Below are 19560 nucleotides of genomic sequence, written 5' to 3'. Positions count from 1 at the left end.
GCAGTAATGACCAGGGATATGGAATACTCAGTTGAATTGAAGATAGTTTAATGGTTTCATTTGCAGGCAACAATACATTTCTCACATTTAATCCTTTTTGGTCTGTTAAATATTCTACTAAAACATGTTTTGTTAAATCAGTTTAAAAAGTCCAAAAATTTATCTGTTGGTCATGTCAGAAATTCAGGGCTGCGCTGAGCACATTTTCTGTGTTATCTCAAGGAGTTTAGTAAGACTTCCTACTTAAGGAATGAAGTATAAAGAAAGCCGCAGTCCAAAATAGCTCCTCTTTGGTTTTGAATATTCAGTCATCCACAAAGTATTGCATACACAGATATCTCCACCCAATGACCACAATTACCAAATGCGGTTGACCACAACTGGCTTGTTCAGAGGAACAAGCAGCAAACTGAACAAGCCAAATGCAGTGAAACACGATCGGGAAGGGTGGCCTTCTAGTGGAGATATCTGTGTAGGCAATGCCTTTTAAATGACTGAACATACCAAAAGAAGCGAATAATGGAGTGGAGCTTTCATCACACTTAATTCCTTATGGAAGAGGGGCTACAAGAGCCGGTAACCAGCATCGTAACCACCAGTGATCATCCCTGCTGTCGTCTTCAAAATCCATACCAGACCCATAAGCTCTTTTATTTACATTCTGCTGTCAGCGAAGAATCCCCTGTTGACAGCAAGGATGACTCAAAGTTAGGACACCGGCGGGTGCCAACTCCTTAACAACCAGTAGTGGGAGTAGGGATGAGTCACTGCTTGTAAGGACACTGGAGTGTGCCAGCTCTTAACAACCAGTACAAATCGCACACAAACGCATCATAAAAAGCATGTCGATGTGATTTTGATGCCTATCCATTGAGGTCTATGGACCACAAAATCACACTGCATTGCACCAATGTAGCACATGACCTTTCCCTAAAGTCGCATCACAGCTTTGCAGCATTGATGTGAATAGACACTGTTGGAAGTAATGGTATTTTCATTGTCACATGACTCAGTATGACCCAAGTTGCATCTGAAATTGCATCAGTGTCAACCAGGTCTGACTGTACATGGATGGAGCAAGTCTGGGGCAGTGCAATGGAATTGGGTGTGCTTTTACTATAGACTTCATGTTGTGGAGATGATAATGAAAGATTCAGTAGTTTAACAAAAGTCAACTGGGCAGGGCTGACACCATTCAGTCCACAAAAACACTCCGTGCTGTCACCCCCCTGGACATTAGGAGCCGAGAGCATTTCAGGCGAATAAAAGGGTATTTTCTTTACTTGCAGGGTCTTTTAACCTCCCTGGTGGTATTCCCGAGCCAGACTCGGGATCGAATCGCAGGATCCAGGAAGAGCTTACTTACCATGTCCCCTGGATCCTGCGATGTCTCCCCGCAGTGCGAGCGGCTCATCCTCCGCTCAATTCATCACAGAGCCGAGCTCCGTTCCCTGCGAGCGTTGCGACGCACGGGGACGGAGACCGGCGCCAAATTCAAAAAGTGAAACACACTATACATAAAGTATACTGTACTCTTACAGATTACACTACTGTATGAAATAATTTCACATCTCTTTTGTCCCTAGTGGTTTGTCCAGTGCCCTGCATGCATTTTTATATTATATATACTGTTCTTTCTGCCTGGAAACTAGAGATTGTCCATAGCAACCAAAACCGTCCCTTTGCATCAAAAGTTGTTTTAGACCACTTATTTGGTCGGAAAAAGCTCTGATGGTTTTCCCGACGGAATTCCGCTGTCTTGCATTCACACGGTCACACCAAATTCAGACCGCCAAGAACGCGGTGACGTACAACACGTACGACGAAACTAGAAAAAGGAAGTTCAATACCCAGTAGCCAATAGCTTCCATCTTGTAGTTGAATATGAGCATGCGTGAGTTTTTGTGCGTCGGAAATTGCATACACACGATCGGACCTTCAGACAGAAAGTTTTCCGGTTGGAAAAATTGCGAACATGCTCTCAAATTTTTGCTGGTGGGAATTCGGCCAGCTAAATTCCGATGGAGCACATACACAGTTGCATTTTCTGATGAAAAGCTCTCATCGGTCTTTTGCTGGCTGAAATTCCGATCGTGTGTACACAGCATTAGAAATCAGCGATCGTAAATTAGAATCACTTGCAGAATTGAGCGATAGCGATTTGTGGGGAGATCCGTCATTAAACACTGAAAAGTAATGACAGCGACAATTCTGCAACTGAGCAAATTTCAGTGTTTTTGATTTGATTACATTATTGAATAATTTTTATTATATTATTATTAGGTATAATTATTTACAGTTATTTATATTATAATTTATGATTTCTTTTTTCAAACTTTATCATAACTGGGATATCTACTAGACTCTGGTTTGGACAGATTTAATTCCTAAGAATTACAGGGCTACAATATGAAACGTAAAATTTCCATACAGAATAATGGTACCGCTTTCAGCACCAAAAAATCTGAAATAATCATACAGCCAGGGAGGTTATAGGGATAGAACATGGGCCTTGAGATACACTTTAATTATAGAATACCTTAGTTTACATGCCAGCTCTAACCTCATTAAAACCAATGAAAGTTCTACAAGATAAGGTAATAGTTAAGTCCCAATATGGCACTTTCTGGTCCTAGGGTGACCCCCCTGACAGGGAGACAGGATCAACAGGTTAAATTGCAAAAAAAGAAAAGCTTATAGAGGGTAAGCTACCAGAGTTTTTGTTTTTGGGTTTAGATACGCTTTACATTTCAGCTGATCAATGGTAATTTATATTGACTTTGCGCTGCATATAGGCCTTAGCCCATCTTGTGCACTTACCACTCCCGTTTTCACTATCCTTGTTCCTTCAAATATACGAGTTGTATTGGCTGAAAAATAAGCAAGCAACAATCAGTACATTAAAATTATAAAATGGCACAACACTCACACTTTGAAAAGCACCACATCTTCTGACTACCTAATTTCTTAGCACAACAATTTGCTCCAAAAATATTCTGTGCTTGCCGAGACCAAGAAACCTGAACCGTATTTTATTTTTAGGTTTTGGACACAGTGATTAAAAGCTGAACACACACTTGGGTTTTTTTTTTCAGGTCTACTCACTTCCTGTCCCAGTGACATGTCTCCAGCAAGGACACAAGCAACAATGAGAAACCCTGACCCTTTCCCTGCTTGGGTAGAAACAAAAACTATTTTTTTTTTTTTAGCAGGAGCTCAGATTTGAATAAAAACTTAAAACCCTTAGCACTGAGATTTATTATAGAAAACTGAAAAAATGTGGATTCAGAAGACATCTCCATAAAGGATTCTCATATTAATGAAGGCCCTTAGAATCTCAGCTCCACTGGTGTTCTCTACTGTGGTTGGGTCACCGGTAAAGAATGTTCGAGTGCTTGGGGTAAGTAACGTTCTATAGCTCCGGACCTCTCTGGAGCCAACAACAGATGCACTAATTAAGCTTAACAGATTGATTTAGGATCGTATGTGAAGACTTGCAAGTTCAGCAGCTACCGCTCCATTACTCCTCTGTAGGGGCTGTCAGCAGGCAACGTCTATCCAGATTAATTTTCAGGTTTACCATCCATGAAAACATCAACTTTTTTTCCACTCTACAAAGTATCCAGTAAATATTTGCTTAATTTAGTATTTTTGAGTAACAATGCCAGGCCTGTCATTTCTGCTGCAGACGCCTGCCAATCCCATGTTTTGCCACTAACCGTTCACACGTTGTCAAACACAAAGGTAATTTATTTTTGCATATCTTAATTACAAAATACAGGGCGTCTATTTGATGCCTGACAGCTTATTTCTTAGATTTCAAAAGTCGCTGACGGTACTGCAATGGTGAAAATAAACGAAACTGACTTGTAGATGGTTAGGGTCGTTGATAATAAACATTCGTTCTCTATAAAGGAGAAACAAATTATTTTCACAAGAATGGAATTACCTGCTCAATGGCACGGCTTTGTGGAATTTTCTTTTTAAAGAATGACTAAGTGGCTATGAACCCTTACATATACCCAGTGAAGGGACTATCCTCAGCTGATACAAAGATCAAGAAAATCCTACTACATCAGTTGTATCTGTATATCTGCAGTCATCTCTTCTCTACATCCGCTCAAAGTGCAGAATTTATAAACTTGTCTGAGGGTTCAGAAGAAAGGGGGTTGAGAGCAGAAGTTACAGTGAGGAGAGCTATTTGTAAGGAAGAGACACATCCCCCTTCAGACAGCACACAGGACCAGAGCTGAGGCCATCAATCAGCTGAAGATCCCTTTTCTGTCACCATTTTTCTCTTGGTGTCAGGAAAACAGAACGGATACATGCTGATAGCAGAGGAATGAAGCCACAGACTGGAATGACACTTAACCAGTTCCCGACCGGCGCACGCCGATGTAAGTCGGCAGAATGGCACGGCTGCGCAAATGGGCACACCTGTATGTCCCTGTGAATCTGCCGTCGTCCCATCGTGTGCCCGCCGTGAGCTCCGTGAGTAGGATCGTGGGTCCCGCAAACTATGTCCACGAGGATACCCGCGATATTCTCATGAAGAGGAAGAACGGGGAGATACTAATGTAAATAAGCAGCTCCCCATTCTCCCTAGTAACAGTGTCACTGATCACAGCTTCCTGTGATCGGGAGCTATGATCAGTGATGCGTCACAGCTAGCCCACCCCCCCCCCCCCAGTTAGAAATACTCCCCAGGACCCACTTAACCCCTACACTGCCAGTCACATTTTTTGGGGATGTTTTTGCTATTATAGCAAAAAATATTGCTTTTTTTCAAAATTGTTGCTCTTTTTTGTTTATAGAGCAAGAGGTGATCAAATACCACCAAAAGAAAGCTCCCTCTAGTGGGCAGGTTCAGCTTCTACAGCAGCATAGCAAGATATGGATAAAACATGGAGGCTGTAGGCCATGGTGAGGAAAGACAGTGATCTCTTCAATAAAATTTTTTGTTCAGCCTGTAAAAACCATGGTGGCTTGTGAATCTAAAGATTAAAATGCAGTGATCCTTTAATCATAAAGGCAGGACATCAGAAAACAAAACCAATAGAGATTAAAAAGCTTATATGAAATGATTATACTGTAAATACATAATGACCAGTATAAAACATAAGGTAAAGGCTGTAATTCTGATACTTCTGTACCACCCATGGTTATATCAACTGCTGTTTCTTATCACATATACAATCCATCATAGAGTTCTTACCTTGAAAAAGCATTGTTTGACTGAAGTCACTGCGCAAGTCATTGCGGCACACCGCTTGCACTCTGAACAGGTAGAGAATGTCAGGTGACACGTGGTTGATAATGGCTTTCTGTTGAAGACGAGAGTAAGAGAAAGCATCGACAGTTAGTAATTCCAAGAATGACAAGTTCCCCTGTGAAGCGTAACACCAGCAGCTGGGAAAATTCCTCATCACAACGTGCACTTTCATATTTATATATTCACATCACACCCCGTAAAAACACTTGCCCAAAAACCTCCAAAGTCCCTAAATACACTACATGGTATTAATTTAAAATGGTCATGGATGTCATTAAAAAAGCAATTTACAGAGCTCAATAATGCTCGCCTTCACAAAGAACTGTCGGAAAATATTTATGAGGCTAATAAATGATAGATCCATTGGAATCTAGGTATTTTTTATTTTTTTTTCACTTGTTTGTCTCTCTGGCTTTTATGACTATTTTTTTATTGAGCAATAAAACCGATGAAGTGTCGGTGCTACATGCCCAAGCCAAAGGCGCTATCGTAAGTATCCCCCGTAAATAATGAGTATGGCGCACAACCCTCGCTCTCTCAATTTACTCTTCAAGCAGAACAATGAAATGTCCTTTGTTACCGGAGAAAAAGTATTGATGCTTCACTTAAAACCGGCAGGAGTTATCTGTCTTTGTGTTTTATTCAAGCATATAGAAGAACTCTGGTATAACAGAAAAGCATTTATGTATAAAATGATGAGCTGCTCAAAGTTTGAAATAAAGTTGAACAATTGGGGTCACGGAAGTCAATTGTGACTGGGCCCCTGGGCAGGTCCCCTATTCCACCTTCCATGACTCACACTTCTAAAGCAAAGGATGGATCAGTAGAGCTGAACAGGGACACCTTCCTATGACCCCTGTGCTTAGGTATTCACTAAATATATTCCCATGGCATACTTTCCAGGACAAGGCCTGAAGCATGAGGGTGCTGTTGCAACTGCCAACAGGTTAACTGGTATTAGCAAAGAGAGGGCCATATGTCACCAGCACACGGTGGATCCATAATCAATAACCCAAATGCTTATTGGAAGAAATGCAGCCTACTTTTTAATATACCTGGGTAGCTCTGCCATCCATCACATCCCCATAACTCAACTTGCTTAGCACTATAGTAAGTTCACAGGCAGGCAGTAAGGTACGAGGGGGGTAGTTGCTAAACATGGGGAGGGTCCCATTCCAAAATTAGTACTGAAAACCATAACCCAGCAGCTATACTACTGGCTAAATATTGACCCCCACCTTAAATCCTTGGTATAGTCACTTTGCTGTTAAACCACACACGTTCAAGTGGAGAGTTTCCATGAACCCTAAAACTAAAGTTATGAATGTTACAGTGGAACGTTAGGCGAAAAAAATGACAAATAGGCAGGCATTGTCTCTCCTGCATTGAAGTTCTTACCTGCCTGTCCACAGAGGCCTACGCAGTTCAATTTAGTCAATGCCCAGATGAATGAACGGACATCATCTCAGCCTGGCCAATAAAATTAGCTGAAGATAGATCCTCGGGAAAAAAAAGAGGGGCTGAAGAAGTCAGCAGCCGTTGAGAGAGCTCTAGGACATGGCAGTGCTAGAATGAAGGCTGATTCTGCTATAACTGTTTCCCAAAACAGTTACATTCAAGGCCTGCCTTCATTAACAACAGTTGTTTCTGCTCTTAACCGAACAATGAAGTCATCAAATGACTGGTGTCATAACTGATCACATGTGCAGGAATTTCAGATAAAACAGAGGCTAAGATGGCAGCTTTCTTGGCCGTAAAGGATATGTGGGTTTAGTTCCACTAACTAAGATTTTTAGTCATTCTTGAAGTTACAGAGAGCTTGTGCCTAAAAGCTAAAAATAAAAATACTGGCTTGCTCACAAAGAAGAAAAGTTAAAGTAGAAAGCCATGCTAAAACAAAAATCCCTGCATCTATAGACACCCACGATCCAACACTAACCTATCTAGCCCTGTAAAGAAAAAATGAATACACATACCTTTTCTGACGCTGATCTGACCTGATCCCACGCTGAGCTGTCAACCACGGTTTTGCTGTGGAGGCGGGTGCAGAGGACGCGTCTGACAATGGCAGCCCCATTGTAACTCTATAGGTGACACCACTTCCCATTCATTTCACAGCCAGTGTCGGATGTGTACGCAGAGCTTCCGCCACTGGAGATCGGATCGGCTTCAAAAAAAGGTATGTATACTCATTTTTTTCTTTACATGGCTAGATATGTTCGTGTTCGATCATGGGTGTCTATAGATTCAGTTTCAGCATGGACTTCCACTTTAAGGGAAGACTCAACTTTTGTTAATTTGATATAACAGATAGAATTGCATTACAAGCTACATAGTTATTTACTGTAACTATGATATGAAGCCAGATATGCTTCTTTATATCTGACAAAATATTCAAAGGTCACTTCTATTAACCACAACACCAAAGGGGGATATTGTGTACAAGGTTCAGAAAAATCTTCAATTCCTGATCATGGGATTATCCTCCTTGTAGGAATGTTCTCTCAAGGAGAGCTTTTCATTAATTAGGGCTATTGGGTAAGGAACTACAGTTTTGTACATATAATATAATATATACACACACAAGTTATGGGTTGTCTACACATTCAACTGGACTTGTTGGGAAAAGTTGAAGATGTTTCATAGTTTATTGAAGACACTTCTTCGGTGCCTTACTGCACACGATATCCTTGTTTGGATGCAGGATAAAAGGATTTTGAAGTTTGCTGTATATGACGCAATTGAGCTTTAATTGCAACTAATACAGCTGAGGACTTGCGCAACTTCTTTCCTGGACCTCTGATCCTTAAGTGCGATTGGCCGTGTGTATGGGTGTATGCGCACCCCTGTTTTAGACAATGTTGTCTGTTTTAATTAGTGGTTGGTGAAGGTTAAAGAAGAACTACTGTCAAAATGAACATCAGTATGTAATATAAATCTGAATTTGTTAAATATGTCACTGGTTGTTTTTCATATAACAGTAATGATATTCACCTTTCCCTCCTGCAGCTGAAAGCACTCATGTTCATATCCTGTAATCAGGAGACAACTCCACTTCCTCTTTCTCTGAATCCTTCTGTCCCGACATCATTGGGGGAGTTGCTCTTTCATCACAGGCATCACAGAAGTTTTGCCAAGGCTCTGCCCACGCCCCCACATGATCGTCTAGTGAATTCCTGCCCATCTCTACTGAGCTTGTCACTTCAGATGGTGCACAACACTCACCCAGCTACTGATTGAGAGATGGGCATGTGTTATGTAAAATAGACTGGGCATGATACAAGGCATAAGGATTCATGGGAAATGTAGTTCCCTGTGGGAGACGCAGAGGCAAGCTCAGTAAAAGGAAATTACATAATAGCTCTGCTGAAGTCCTACCACCATCACTAGCATTATCAAGCAGGAGGAATGATTAGGTGGATTAGAGACCACAATTGCAACTAAATGGTAGGAAGATCACTAACAAACTTGTATGTTATATTTATTACTATGCGTAACTTTGAGGTGGTTTATAGAAGAGTTTATTACAACGAGCATGCTGCCTTTAGTTGTACTTTAACTCACTGGTATATTTGTATAGTGCTATTTTCTACAACAAAGCCGTTTTATAATCGACCATAGTGCTCCACCTGTGTGATTTACCTGGTGGATTTCTTTCCTCCCCTTTTTTTCATATCCCCGGTTTGGTCACGTGGACTGCACCACATATGTAAAATGTATTACAGGCGGTCCCCTAGTTACAAACATCCGACTCCTACTACAAATGGAGGGAGACAACAGGAAGTGAGGAAATCTACTCCTAGGAAAGGAAATTCACTTCTGTAAGAGTTATTATGGGAAAAAGGTACCTTTTCACCAAGGCTCGTTTCCACAACAAACCAACATTTTCAAAATCCAAATGTCATAGGGACAGAAAATTAGGTGAAATCTTCTGAACAGGGTCACAGACAGCAAAACAAACATTACAGGGTTGTTAACCCTTCCCTATGCTATCCCAAAAAAGTAAAAAATAGTTTTTTTTGGCTGGAGCTACACTTAAAAAATGTACCTGTTCCGACTTACAAACAGATTCAACTTAACAACAAACCTACAGACCCTATCTTGTTTGTAACCCGGGGACTGCCTGTATATGGTAATAGGTTGAAACAGCTATGTCAGTGTCAGTAACTTTTAAACGGTTAGTTACTGGAAAGTATTTTCTTGACACATTAAAAATGAAGCGGCTTGGATAAGCTATGGAACATCTTCAACATTACAGAACAAGTGCAGATGAACGTGACTACTTCTAGAAATACCATACCTTGATCTGGATAAATGAGAACCTATCACAGACACGTTATGGCTTGTATCAACTGAGAGAACTAGACTAGGAGTGCATTTTTTTTAATGAACACTGATGTCGCGTGTAAAAGTATGACAAACAGGAGCTTCTCTGGGTAGGTTCCTCCTGTGTATTGATAATTGTACTATATAAAGTTGCCCTAAAGTCCACATTGTATTCGAGCCACCTCCCACCATTTGCTGCTGACTACTCTAGCCAGGGCTGAATATCGCCAGTGACAAGTTAGGCTCCATGCACACTGGGCTTAAAAAAATGTGTTCTCTTGGCAGTAAAAAACGAGTTTAGGAGAGTTTAACGTTTTTTCTGCCAGTAAGTTCCAATCAGAAATGCAAACCAGAAGGTTTTTTTTTTTTCTACCTCTAAATGTTGAGCTCACAATATGCCTGTAATTGTCATAATGTGCATGGACACATAGTATAGCTTTGAGCTGCTTCTAAAAGGCAGAAGACAAAACTGCTGTAGAAGCAACGTTTGTTTTTAAGCCAGTGTGCATGGACCGGCCGGCCACAGCAGAGTAGGGTGACTCAACGCCACTGACTGGTTGTCCTTCCTTGAGTAGCAATTAATGCTTTTAACCCACACAGATCCAATCCCTTGCCTTGGTTGTAACCTGAAATGATCAGGAGGAAGCAGATGCAATTGTGGTTACAGGTAAATTTCAGAACTTTCTTTTGCATAAGCAGGAGTGTGGAGCAGTGAAGGGGAAATCAGGTCAGCATTCATTAAAAATGTTTATGCTGCTCCAAACTCCAAAGTCCTTTAAATTACGGCATTGCTAAATTTTAAATGTTAGTTTAGAAAAGCTCATGGTAAAAAAACAAAAAAAAACAAAAAGAGAAGTTCTTAGCGGTCTGCATAATTAGAGGTATGACAGATGGTGTGACTTTTGCCTACACATTTTTTTTGCAGCAAAAGGTATCCTGAACTCTCTCATAAGAATGTTATACCTTACTTCAATCACACCTACCATGAAAAAACATTCTACTTTAAAAAATTAAAATGTAAAAATTCATACATTAAAGCAAACCTTTTAGGAGGGAAACGTGGAAACAAGAGCTGACACTGCTGACCTATACTCTGTCACAATGCTTATTGACCGGTTGTCATGCTGAGTGTCTCACATCAATACTTTTGACAGATACAAACCTCTGACTTTTCTTCTGCTTTGCTGATCTGCATACTTGCTCTGAGCCAGAGACTCTGAATGTGTTGAAATCAGAGGATCATAATTGTCCGGCAACCAGCATTTTCATCAGGTGGTCAGAAAAGAGAGCCCACAAGCCTCTTTAGCGGCAGGTTGTACAACTTAATGCGTGCTGACTCACTACGGGTAGATTAGGACTCGCAGAAATATTTTTTTAATTGATAAGATGAAACTCTGGTCAAGTTGCTTTTGCTAATTAGTTATTGTACTTCCTGTTCCCCTCTGATGTCCCCAGAGTCTGTCTAATTCTGACAATGTTCAGGAACATTGTAACCTTCTGAGCCTTTCAGCTAATTCTTCTCCAGTTTTGGGAACCAAAGCACCTCCCTTGCATGACCCAGATAAAAAGGTCTAGTGGGGGCAGATAGAATATAAATGGAAATGAAGGGAAGTAATCTTTATCTGGGAGTGTTATTTTATAACTTGTGGAGCAGCCCAAAGGATGGCACGTTCTAAAAAAAAAAAAAAAAAATCTAACAAAGTAGGAAGTCATTAGGAATGGTATTGTGCCAGCTGGCATTTTTCATGTACATACACAATTACAGATTTCATTATGTTACTGGCCTCTCCAGATTAACAGTAAATGAATCGCTCCAAAACCTGCAAGTCTCTCTTTGATTCCTTGCAAGGGTAAAGCCGGTGTGGAGAATGCTGAACTGTGGAAATCTTAAAATAGTGTGCAGAAGTGAAATTATATTTGCATTTGAAAGCAATTTTGCTATGTCATGTTTTTTTTCGAACTGGTCAAAGCTTTTTTTAAAAAGGGAAAACTATTGTGTGCATTTTTTCAGTAAGCAAATAGCTCTATGTGGTTATTGAACAACCTACCTGAAAGTAATGTTTGAGATCATCATCCCTTTTTTACTTGCTGGCCTACATTTTTACAAACAGATTTATTGGCTCCAAAGTGAAGCTGCACTGGGTTTAGATGGATATTTTTTAGGTATTTATGTGTAGAACTATTTTTTAAAATCAGGTACATAGGATTTTTTTCTTGTTATTTACTACTTACAGCCACAAGGTAGGCTCCAAGTAGTAGCAGAAGTCCTATGGTGGCCAGTTTACATCATGGGACACAAAGTTAGGCTATTATTCCTTAGTTACTAGGTTTTACGCCATCTCTACATGAATTGACACTGGTAGACAAAACTCTTAGACGGGAAGCCCGCCCCATATAAACCCCTCCCATACAGGAAGTACTTCAGTTTTGTAGCAAGCACTGAATTCCAAAAGAGGTGTACTCAAATTTTTTTTATAGGTAAGTAGGACGAAAAGCTATTATTCCTTACTTACTGGGACATCGCAGAGCAATAACCTTAAGGGGAGGGAGACACCCTGCCCAAAAAAAATAGCCATCACACTTTATACGGCAGCCTGTAGTGCACTACGACCGAAATCCGAATCCTCGGCTGCTCTAACATCCACCTGATAAAATCTTGTGAATATATGCACTGAAGACCAGGTAGCAGCCTTACAAATCGGAAACCACAGATACCCGATGGTGTTTAAAAAAGGGACGTCTGGTTCTTTGCTTCAGAGGAAGTAGAGTGCTCGTCCCTTCCAGAAATCTTTTGGATATACTTGTACAAATCATCACCAAACAAGTGTTCCCCATAGAAGGGGAACCCTGCCAACAACTTTTTACAGGGAAGCTTGGCTGACCAGTTCTTAAGCCACAAAAGAGTGCGCATGTGTTCAGACAGGATAACCAAATGAGACTTGCTGTATTAAATCCTTCAAGGCATCTACAGGAAAACACTGTGCTCAAGGTATTTCTGTCATATTATCAGCAGGATCATCCTCGTGGTAAGGCCTGTCTGGCTGCCTGATCTGATCCTTTAAGGACCGGCAGACTCCAATTGCTGTGACAGCTGGCTGAATAGCTGAACTGGCCAAACAAAAGCCCCTAATAATGACTCCAGTTTTTTGTCAACAGGGTCCTTAAGGCCCTGTGCATTATGCACTGGACAAGTCAAGTTTAAGTTGTTTAAGGAACAGACTACCGCATCTATGGCTGGCATGCGCCATTTCTTAACAATTTTTTCCTCTATGGGATATAAAAAGGGAAAACCTCTTAGCCCTTGTACACACGGTCGGACATTCCGACAACCAAATCTGTCGGATTTTGTCCGAAACTGTTGCATACACACAGTTGGACAAAGTTGTCAGAAAATCCGATCGTACTTAACGTGATGACGTTATTTCGTTAGGACGGGACTATGTTCAGGCTAGTAGCCATTAGCTTTGGTCTAGGAATTTGATCTGAGCATGCGTGGTACTTTGTCCTAACAGAATTCTCTACACAGGATTGGACAAAGTCCGATCAGATCATGTTGTCGGAAAATTTTATAACCCAACTGGAAAACTTGGTCCGTCGGATACTCCGACGGAAACAGTCCGATGGAGCCCACACACCGTCGGATTATCCGACAACACGGTCCTATCGGACATTGTCCATCAGAATGTCCAACCATGTGTACAAGGGCTTAGGAGGATGAAAATCCTGTCAGGATGTTTCCAATCAGCATACACCACCTGCTCAGCCTGAAGAGGCTCAGGGACCGCAAAGAGGACCGGGGCTCAGAAACCACTGCAGGCGTTAACAAAGGCAGAGCAAACCATCTCGGTAAGAGTCTGGATCAAAATCCTCTGGGACTGAGAGTCTGATACTAACAGGATATCTTCTGGCCCAGATTCCTCAGAAGCAGACTCGCCTGCCTGGCCCTCCACAGACCACAGAATCTATAGCATTTAGCTCTTCCCCTTCATCGACCCATTCCTGCTCCAAGTTAGGAGGATTAGGGGAGGGGGATCGGTCATGCTTCTTGTCACCCTTTGAGATGGAGGCAATCCTGCCAGTAATCCTGTTCTCTAACCTGGCTAGAGCTGAGGCTGTTGGCTGTAAGCACAATACCAGACAGGTGCAGCGGCTCAGATTGCCTGGAAGCCTCTGGTCTCTCAGGGGATGCAACACTAGGGATTCAACTAGGCTCCTCAGGAGCTGCTGACGAAACAGATGAGCCCTTCCCTCTAGTGTTAGTCTCACTCCTCTTTTTTGAAGACACTGCAAGCCAAGAAAAGGGGAGTACCTGGGTTTAGTATTTACACTATCCCAGAAGGGAGACCCCTTAATAGGGCTCACCGAGCCCCTATGCAACAATCCTGCCAAGCACCTTAGCCTGCCAACCAACACCTGGAAGACTCACATGACCCAGGTAAGGGGGAATGGACCTCTGAAAATGAATGGTTCAGAGCCTGCTCTGTGTCCCATAGCTGTCCTTTGGAAGCACCACATTTCAGCCACCTTCTGCTTAAGCTGCCTGTATGTGGGGCAAACGTTCGCAGCTGTATTAGTGCACAAGGTCTTATGTGCGCCATGGCGAATCCATGTGTGCCATACTTAGAGCTACAGTGCATGGGCAGCTCTGTGTGCGCACAACCTTCTGTGGCAAAGCCACATGTGCCATGGACAACCAGCACAGCTGCGAACGGTCACCGCCACACAAGTGTCCAGCCTTTGCTAGTTTGACAGATTGTTACAACACATGGGGCATCCCACAATAAGTAAATACAGGGGTTCCAGGCGTAGGGAAACCTTAGAAACAAAGAGCCCAAGCTTCACCCATCACGGCAGGTTCTGTCACTTAGGGACCTTCAAGGACTGGGTACCCTTTTCCTGTTTTAGGGTCCACTCCCTTGGACCTGTACAGCACCCTGCAGGAGTGCCTTAGCTCTGTAGTGTCCAGGATTCCACTACACAGGGTCCAGCGCCCGAAGGTTGCATTACAGGCAAAAACTTTCAGGATCCTTGCGTCTTCTTTGCAAGGCTTGAATACCATTTATTTAAGCATATAAGCTTTTCTCAAATGGATCGGATTGGTCAATCCCTTGATTCATTTAAGAACCAGTTTGCGACTCAAGACCTGGAGCTCGAGAGAGCTCAAACAAACGTGCACCTCGCAGACACTGGTAAAAAGCTGAAGTACTTCCTGTATGGGAGGGGTTATTTAGGGGCGGTCTTCCTGTACAAGACTTTGGTCTACCAGTGTCCGTTCCCCTAGAGATGGCATATAATCCAGTAAGGAATAATAGTGTAAATCGGTGTCCCTTGATGTACGATAAGGAAATTGACGGTAGCCCCATTTGTCGCCATTACCAGAAAAAAATACATAAAATAAAAACGTGAAAAAGATACACAAAACCATTTACCTAGAAGAAGACAAACTATTAAATATTTTCCTTTCAATGGCTCAAATTAAGAAACGTTAGAGAAGATTCAGATTACTTGGGCCTGAGGGCTGCGCAAAAAGTACTAAAAGGCCATAGGTTGAGCCATCCAATATAAAGACCTTCCTACTAAAGTCTGTCAAGGATCTTGATAGCGTGATTTCCTATTAACTTATTTTTAATTCAGATCTAAATTTAAAAAGAAAGGTGACCGACACACGCTGTTTTCTATTTTTTTTTTTTATGTTTTTTTCCAACAGCCTTAATTAGTAACTATTTTAAACCTGGACCCATACCCGTTCTTTATCGCTGTCCTTTGTATACATTTCCTCTTTCGGCTCCTCATTCTTGGTCCAGCTGTAGGACACCATGTAATTCATGATGGGTGGGTGGTAGATAATGTCAGGCTGGTTCCAGGTCACCAACAAAGCCGTCTTATTTACCGGTTGCACTTTCATGTTGACAGGTGGGGTGCTGCAGACTGGAACACAAAAAACACACAGAGCTTTGTTAATTAGAGAAACAGCCAGCTAATTTGTGAAAATGTATCAAATGCTGTTTCAATTAAAATCACTCACAGATCCCTCGGCAAGTTATACCTAAGGATCAATCCATTTAAATGCTGCAGTTTTCTTTGCTAATGGAAGAAAAAAAAAGGTCAACATAGATGCTGGGGGACAGCTTGCGCGGGGCAGGTTCTATGCATGGTTTATTTCTTCCTCAAAGTGTGTGTGGTTTTCTGATGTGCAGAATATACAGCTGGTTACTTTTTCATAATCTGCTAAGTACAAAAATTACCATATTTGCATAGTTTTCATAAACATCAGAAATTGCCCAGTTTTTAGTCTGCTTGAATTTTATAAATGCTCACCGCTAATCCCAATATTGGATTATAGCTGAATTGAAGATCCTTTACAATACAGCCCTGTCTTCAAAGGTTCTATGGGTAGGAAGGTTGATTGGTAGTGGCCCTCAAATAGGTCCTCAAGTGTAAATGTTTCTGTATGAATAGTGGCTACAATTTAGCATCTTCTGTTTATCCTCCAGCATCCAGTGAGACCATGAAAGGCAGGCATGAATTTGTAGAATAGCAACTAGGTTCTAGGGGGATGGCAAACTATTCCTCGCTTTCATGTCACGCTTTAGGTGAGAAAGTAATAGCTACATATTTAACTGCATTTAGAATAACCATATTTGTATTACTTGGGGTCGATGTAATTGTGTGATCACAGATTTTAGGGTTGTGAGGCCATCATATTAGAGTTGGCTTCTGGAGCACCTAACTGAAATCTAGACCCCATGAAAGGGCAAAGTGTGTTGGTTGCCATGAGCAAATCAGACATTGGTTTCTGAGCTAGAGAAAGCTTTGGAAACAACTGAAGATGGAAATAGACAGCAATAAAAACCAAGCTCTGTAACAAAGTTTAGACGGGAGTTTTACTCCAGCCTGCCTAACCCCAATGTCACTTTAAGTGAGTCTATATGCACGGGAGGTGAGATGAACTTCTGGATCATGTTACCACTCTGACTGGCTGTCACGGTGGTCACAAGATTGGGGGACCCTCCTGCCAGCCTCCAGTCATAACGAGAGACTGAGAGCTCTCTATGACAGCTCAGTCATGTACTAGGGACACCTTGGCCCTTCATGGACGCATATGTTTATGTGCTAAAGCCCATACTCTTTTCCACCACATGTGTTATGTGGGTGACGGAGTAAAATGCAACAAAAAAAAGTGTAAGACATAAATATGTCATATATTCCAACTTAGGGCAGCAGGTAGGGAGTATGAAGCAACAAAGCCACTTAAATAGTCTGTGAATAGCCTGTGTTGTGCCCAGTATAGCAGGACATTGGATTACACACAGAAAGATAACGCCGCCTGTTTGGATAGGTTTAACCGGCGGAAACTGTTTACAAATGGAGAGCTAGTGCTGGGCTTTCTTACTAGAGAGCCCAGTACACATTGTACACACTGCATTATGGAAGCACCCAATATAAATTGGGTATGAGTAATATATTAATGTTACCGAATTTTCTAAAAAAATTGAAAAAATTATTTGTAATGTATAGCAGAAAATCCATTGTTGTTTATAAGGAAAATAAGTCTACTGATCTTTAATGAATGTGTGTAACTAGATTATTAATGGCTTTTTTTCAGGTTTAATTTGCCTGGGGTAATGTCTAAACTTTTTGAGGGCCCTATGAAAGAATTAAGCTAGGCTACAAACCCTGAAATGCTGAACTAGAGGGAGATTTTACACATCTGTCCATGACAAACAATGATAAAAACATAGAAGTAAAAAGTTGCATCAAAATGTACTTTAAAGTAAATTTTATGATATAAAAACTTTGTAAATTACACTGGCAGAAAATGTGGCACCGTTTTTTTGGCTTCCCTGTGCCTTTAACTTTTTAATTGAGTTCCTTGTGTCTTCAGATTTTATTACCCATATACATCAATTGTAAATGACAAAGTGACAAATGTGGAAAGCAGCACATCTCTCAATCTGATCCTGACCACAGGAAAAGAAGGAATGAATGAAACTTTGGGACCTTCTTCTGGCCCTGCAGCAAACCCTTTTTTATGCTCCGGTGATCGCTGACAGTTGGAAATGAGATTGCGGCTCATGCATTAAAACCATCACTTTCACAAATGATCCGCTTCTGCAAACATGTGTCAGGCCATTCTCCATGTGTCAGAATATGTCCCTGACCCATCGTGCCTCTATCACTCACATATGATCACTCTTTTTTTTTTTAATTTAAAGGGGATCAATGATCAAGCAAAAAATAAATAAAAAATAGATGGTGTTGCTTTGGATTCATGAATGTGAATGTTACTATCTATTTTGCCAATTGCAACCATTCCTTTTGAAATGTAAGAGCCAACGAGCAGGGCCCTCTGATTTCTCCAGATTCTAAACTGTACAATCTTCCTCCATTTTGTAACGTACTGTGCAAACTGTTGATGTTATAAATCCTGAATCATTATACTAATAGTAATTCTGATTGGTGGGCAAAAGACCTTTATTGTAACATTTGACTTGTTACATTCCATACCCAGGCCTCTATGTTAGGAATCTTAATTGCTACAGGCAGCTCAAACATTTTTCCTTCTAGTTTTTATAACTCTACCCTATTGTTCACTAAAATGCAATCTGCTCTATCTGTATTATACAAAATAAATCAAGTCTTTTCCTTTTCCATATAAAGCCGCAGACGCTGCATTGAAATATTCCATAGGGTTTCTATGCAGGGAAGCAGAACAGAGATATTGCTGTGCTCTTCACTATCGGACTCTCTTCCCTCCGCCAAGGGAAATCCAATGTTTATGACGGAATATTATCTCCCCCTTTCTCTCGAGACGCTCGTCTATCACAGAAGAACATCTCCGAGAGAAATACACAGGATTCATGCACAAAGACGGTGCCTGAGTACTTCACACTTCCTCGAGGTCACCACCTAATCATACTTGAAATTCAACGCAAGAAATACCACTGATCAAATCAACTACAAAATGATGCATTATTAAAATGTATTGACATTCTGGGTCATTATGGAATGCTGCAACTGATTCATAATATATGAGCATAATGCACGCTATTATTTATCTAATGAATAAACCGCTCTGGCCTGTTTCTAGCCGAATGAAGACATATAATGCTTAGAGCATAACATCACTAGGAGCCAGTGCATAATTTTCAAGACCATATCTCCTAATGAATAGCAGGAAAACAAATCTCACCCCTGTGGGTTTCAAGAACCTACTTAAATATTTAGGGTTCAGATTTTTAAATCAGTGGTAGATTAAAGTATACTTAAAGCCAAAACTCCTGAAAAATCTCTGGAAAGTAAGGGAAATCTGTTTTCATCAGAACAAGTGTTCCCACTGGACAACATCCCCTCTAGTCCTGGTTCAAATTTTGGAATTCCCATCATTTTTAGCCTCAGTGACAGTAGTCATCAGAGAAGGTGTGGGGAGAGCAGCATTTGAAAGTTTTTACCTTAATGCAATGAGTGCATTAAGGTAAAAACCCTTTAGCCAGAAAATGGTTTAAAATATCACCACAATCCAATTATTGTTATCCTTCCTAGGGGTACCAACAAATCTGTCCAGGGCATTTTAGAATATCTTTGTAGAACAAATAATAATTTATTAACTTTTTTTTTTTTTTTTTTTTTAAACTCGCTCTGACATACCAAAGATACATGCAAGTATACATGTGTCAATTGTTTTTAATCTCCAATTTCAGGAGGAATAAAGCATTGTTTCAATGTGCTGTAAGGGTGCCAACACATTTGTCCACAGCTGTGTATATATATAAGAAGTGTGGGAACTTTTTGAAGCACCCATATACATCTCTATAGCTCTATAGATAGATAGATATCTATCAAGATATATATATATATATATATATATATATATATATATATATATATATATATATATCAGTGTGTGTGTCTAAAGTCTATATCTATATATACATACACACACACACACACTGTATATATAC

General features: G+C 40.9%; 1 protein-coding gene across 2 annotated transcripts in view; it reads right to left on the bottom strand.

Annotated features, from left to right (window-relative positions):
- Positions 1-19560, bottom strand: part of PTPRG (protein tyrosine phosphatase receptor type G) — a 727870-nt gene that overhangs the window by 203178 nt on the left and 505132 nt on the right. For both annotated transcript variants that reach the window (XM_077451904.1, XM_077451902.1), the window contains exons 9-11: positions 15342-15526; positions 5216-5324; positions 2821-2870 (exon numbers count right to left, since the gene is read on the bottom strand). In XM_077451904.1, coding sequence (XP_077308030.1) covers positions 2821-2870; positions 5216-5324; positions 15342-15526 — 344 coding nt within the window. The remainder of the gene's footprint in view (positions 1-2820; positions 2871-5215; positions 5325-15341; positions 15527-19560) is intronic.

The sequence above is a fragment of the Lithobates pipiens genome, unplaced genomic scaffold (assembly GCF_037356315.1).
Source record: "Lithobates pipiens isolate NorthernLeopardFrog02 unplaced genomic scaffold, aLitPip1_a1.2 Scaffold_23, whole genome shotgun sequence".
Lineage (NCBI taxonomy): Eukaryota > Metazoa > Chordata > Amphibia > Anura > Ranidae > Lithobates > Lithobates pipiens.
Note: the sequence above shows the minus strand (reverse complement) of the source record. Positions and strands in the feature narration are given on the sequence as shown.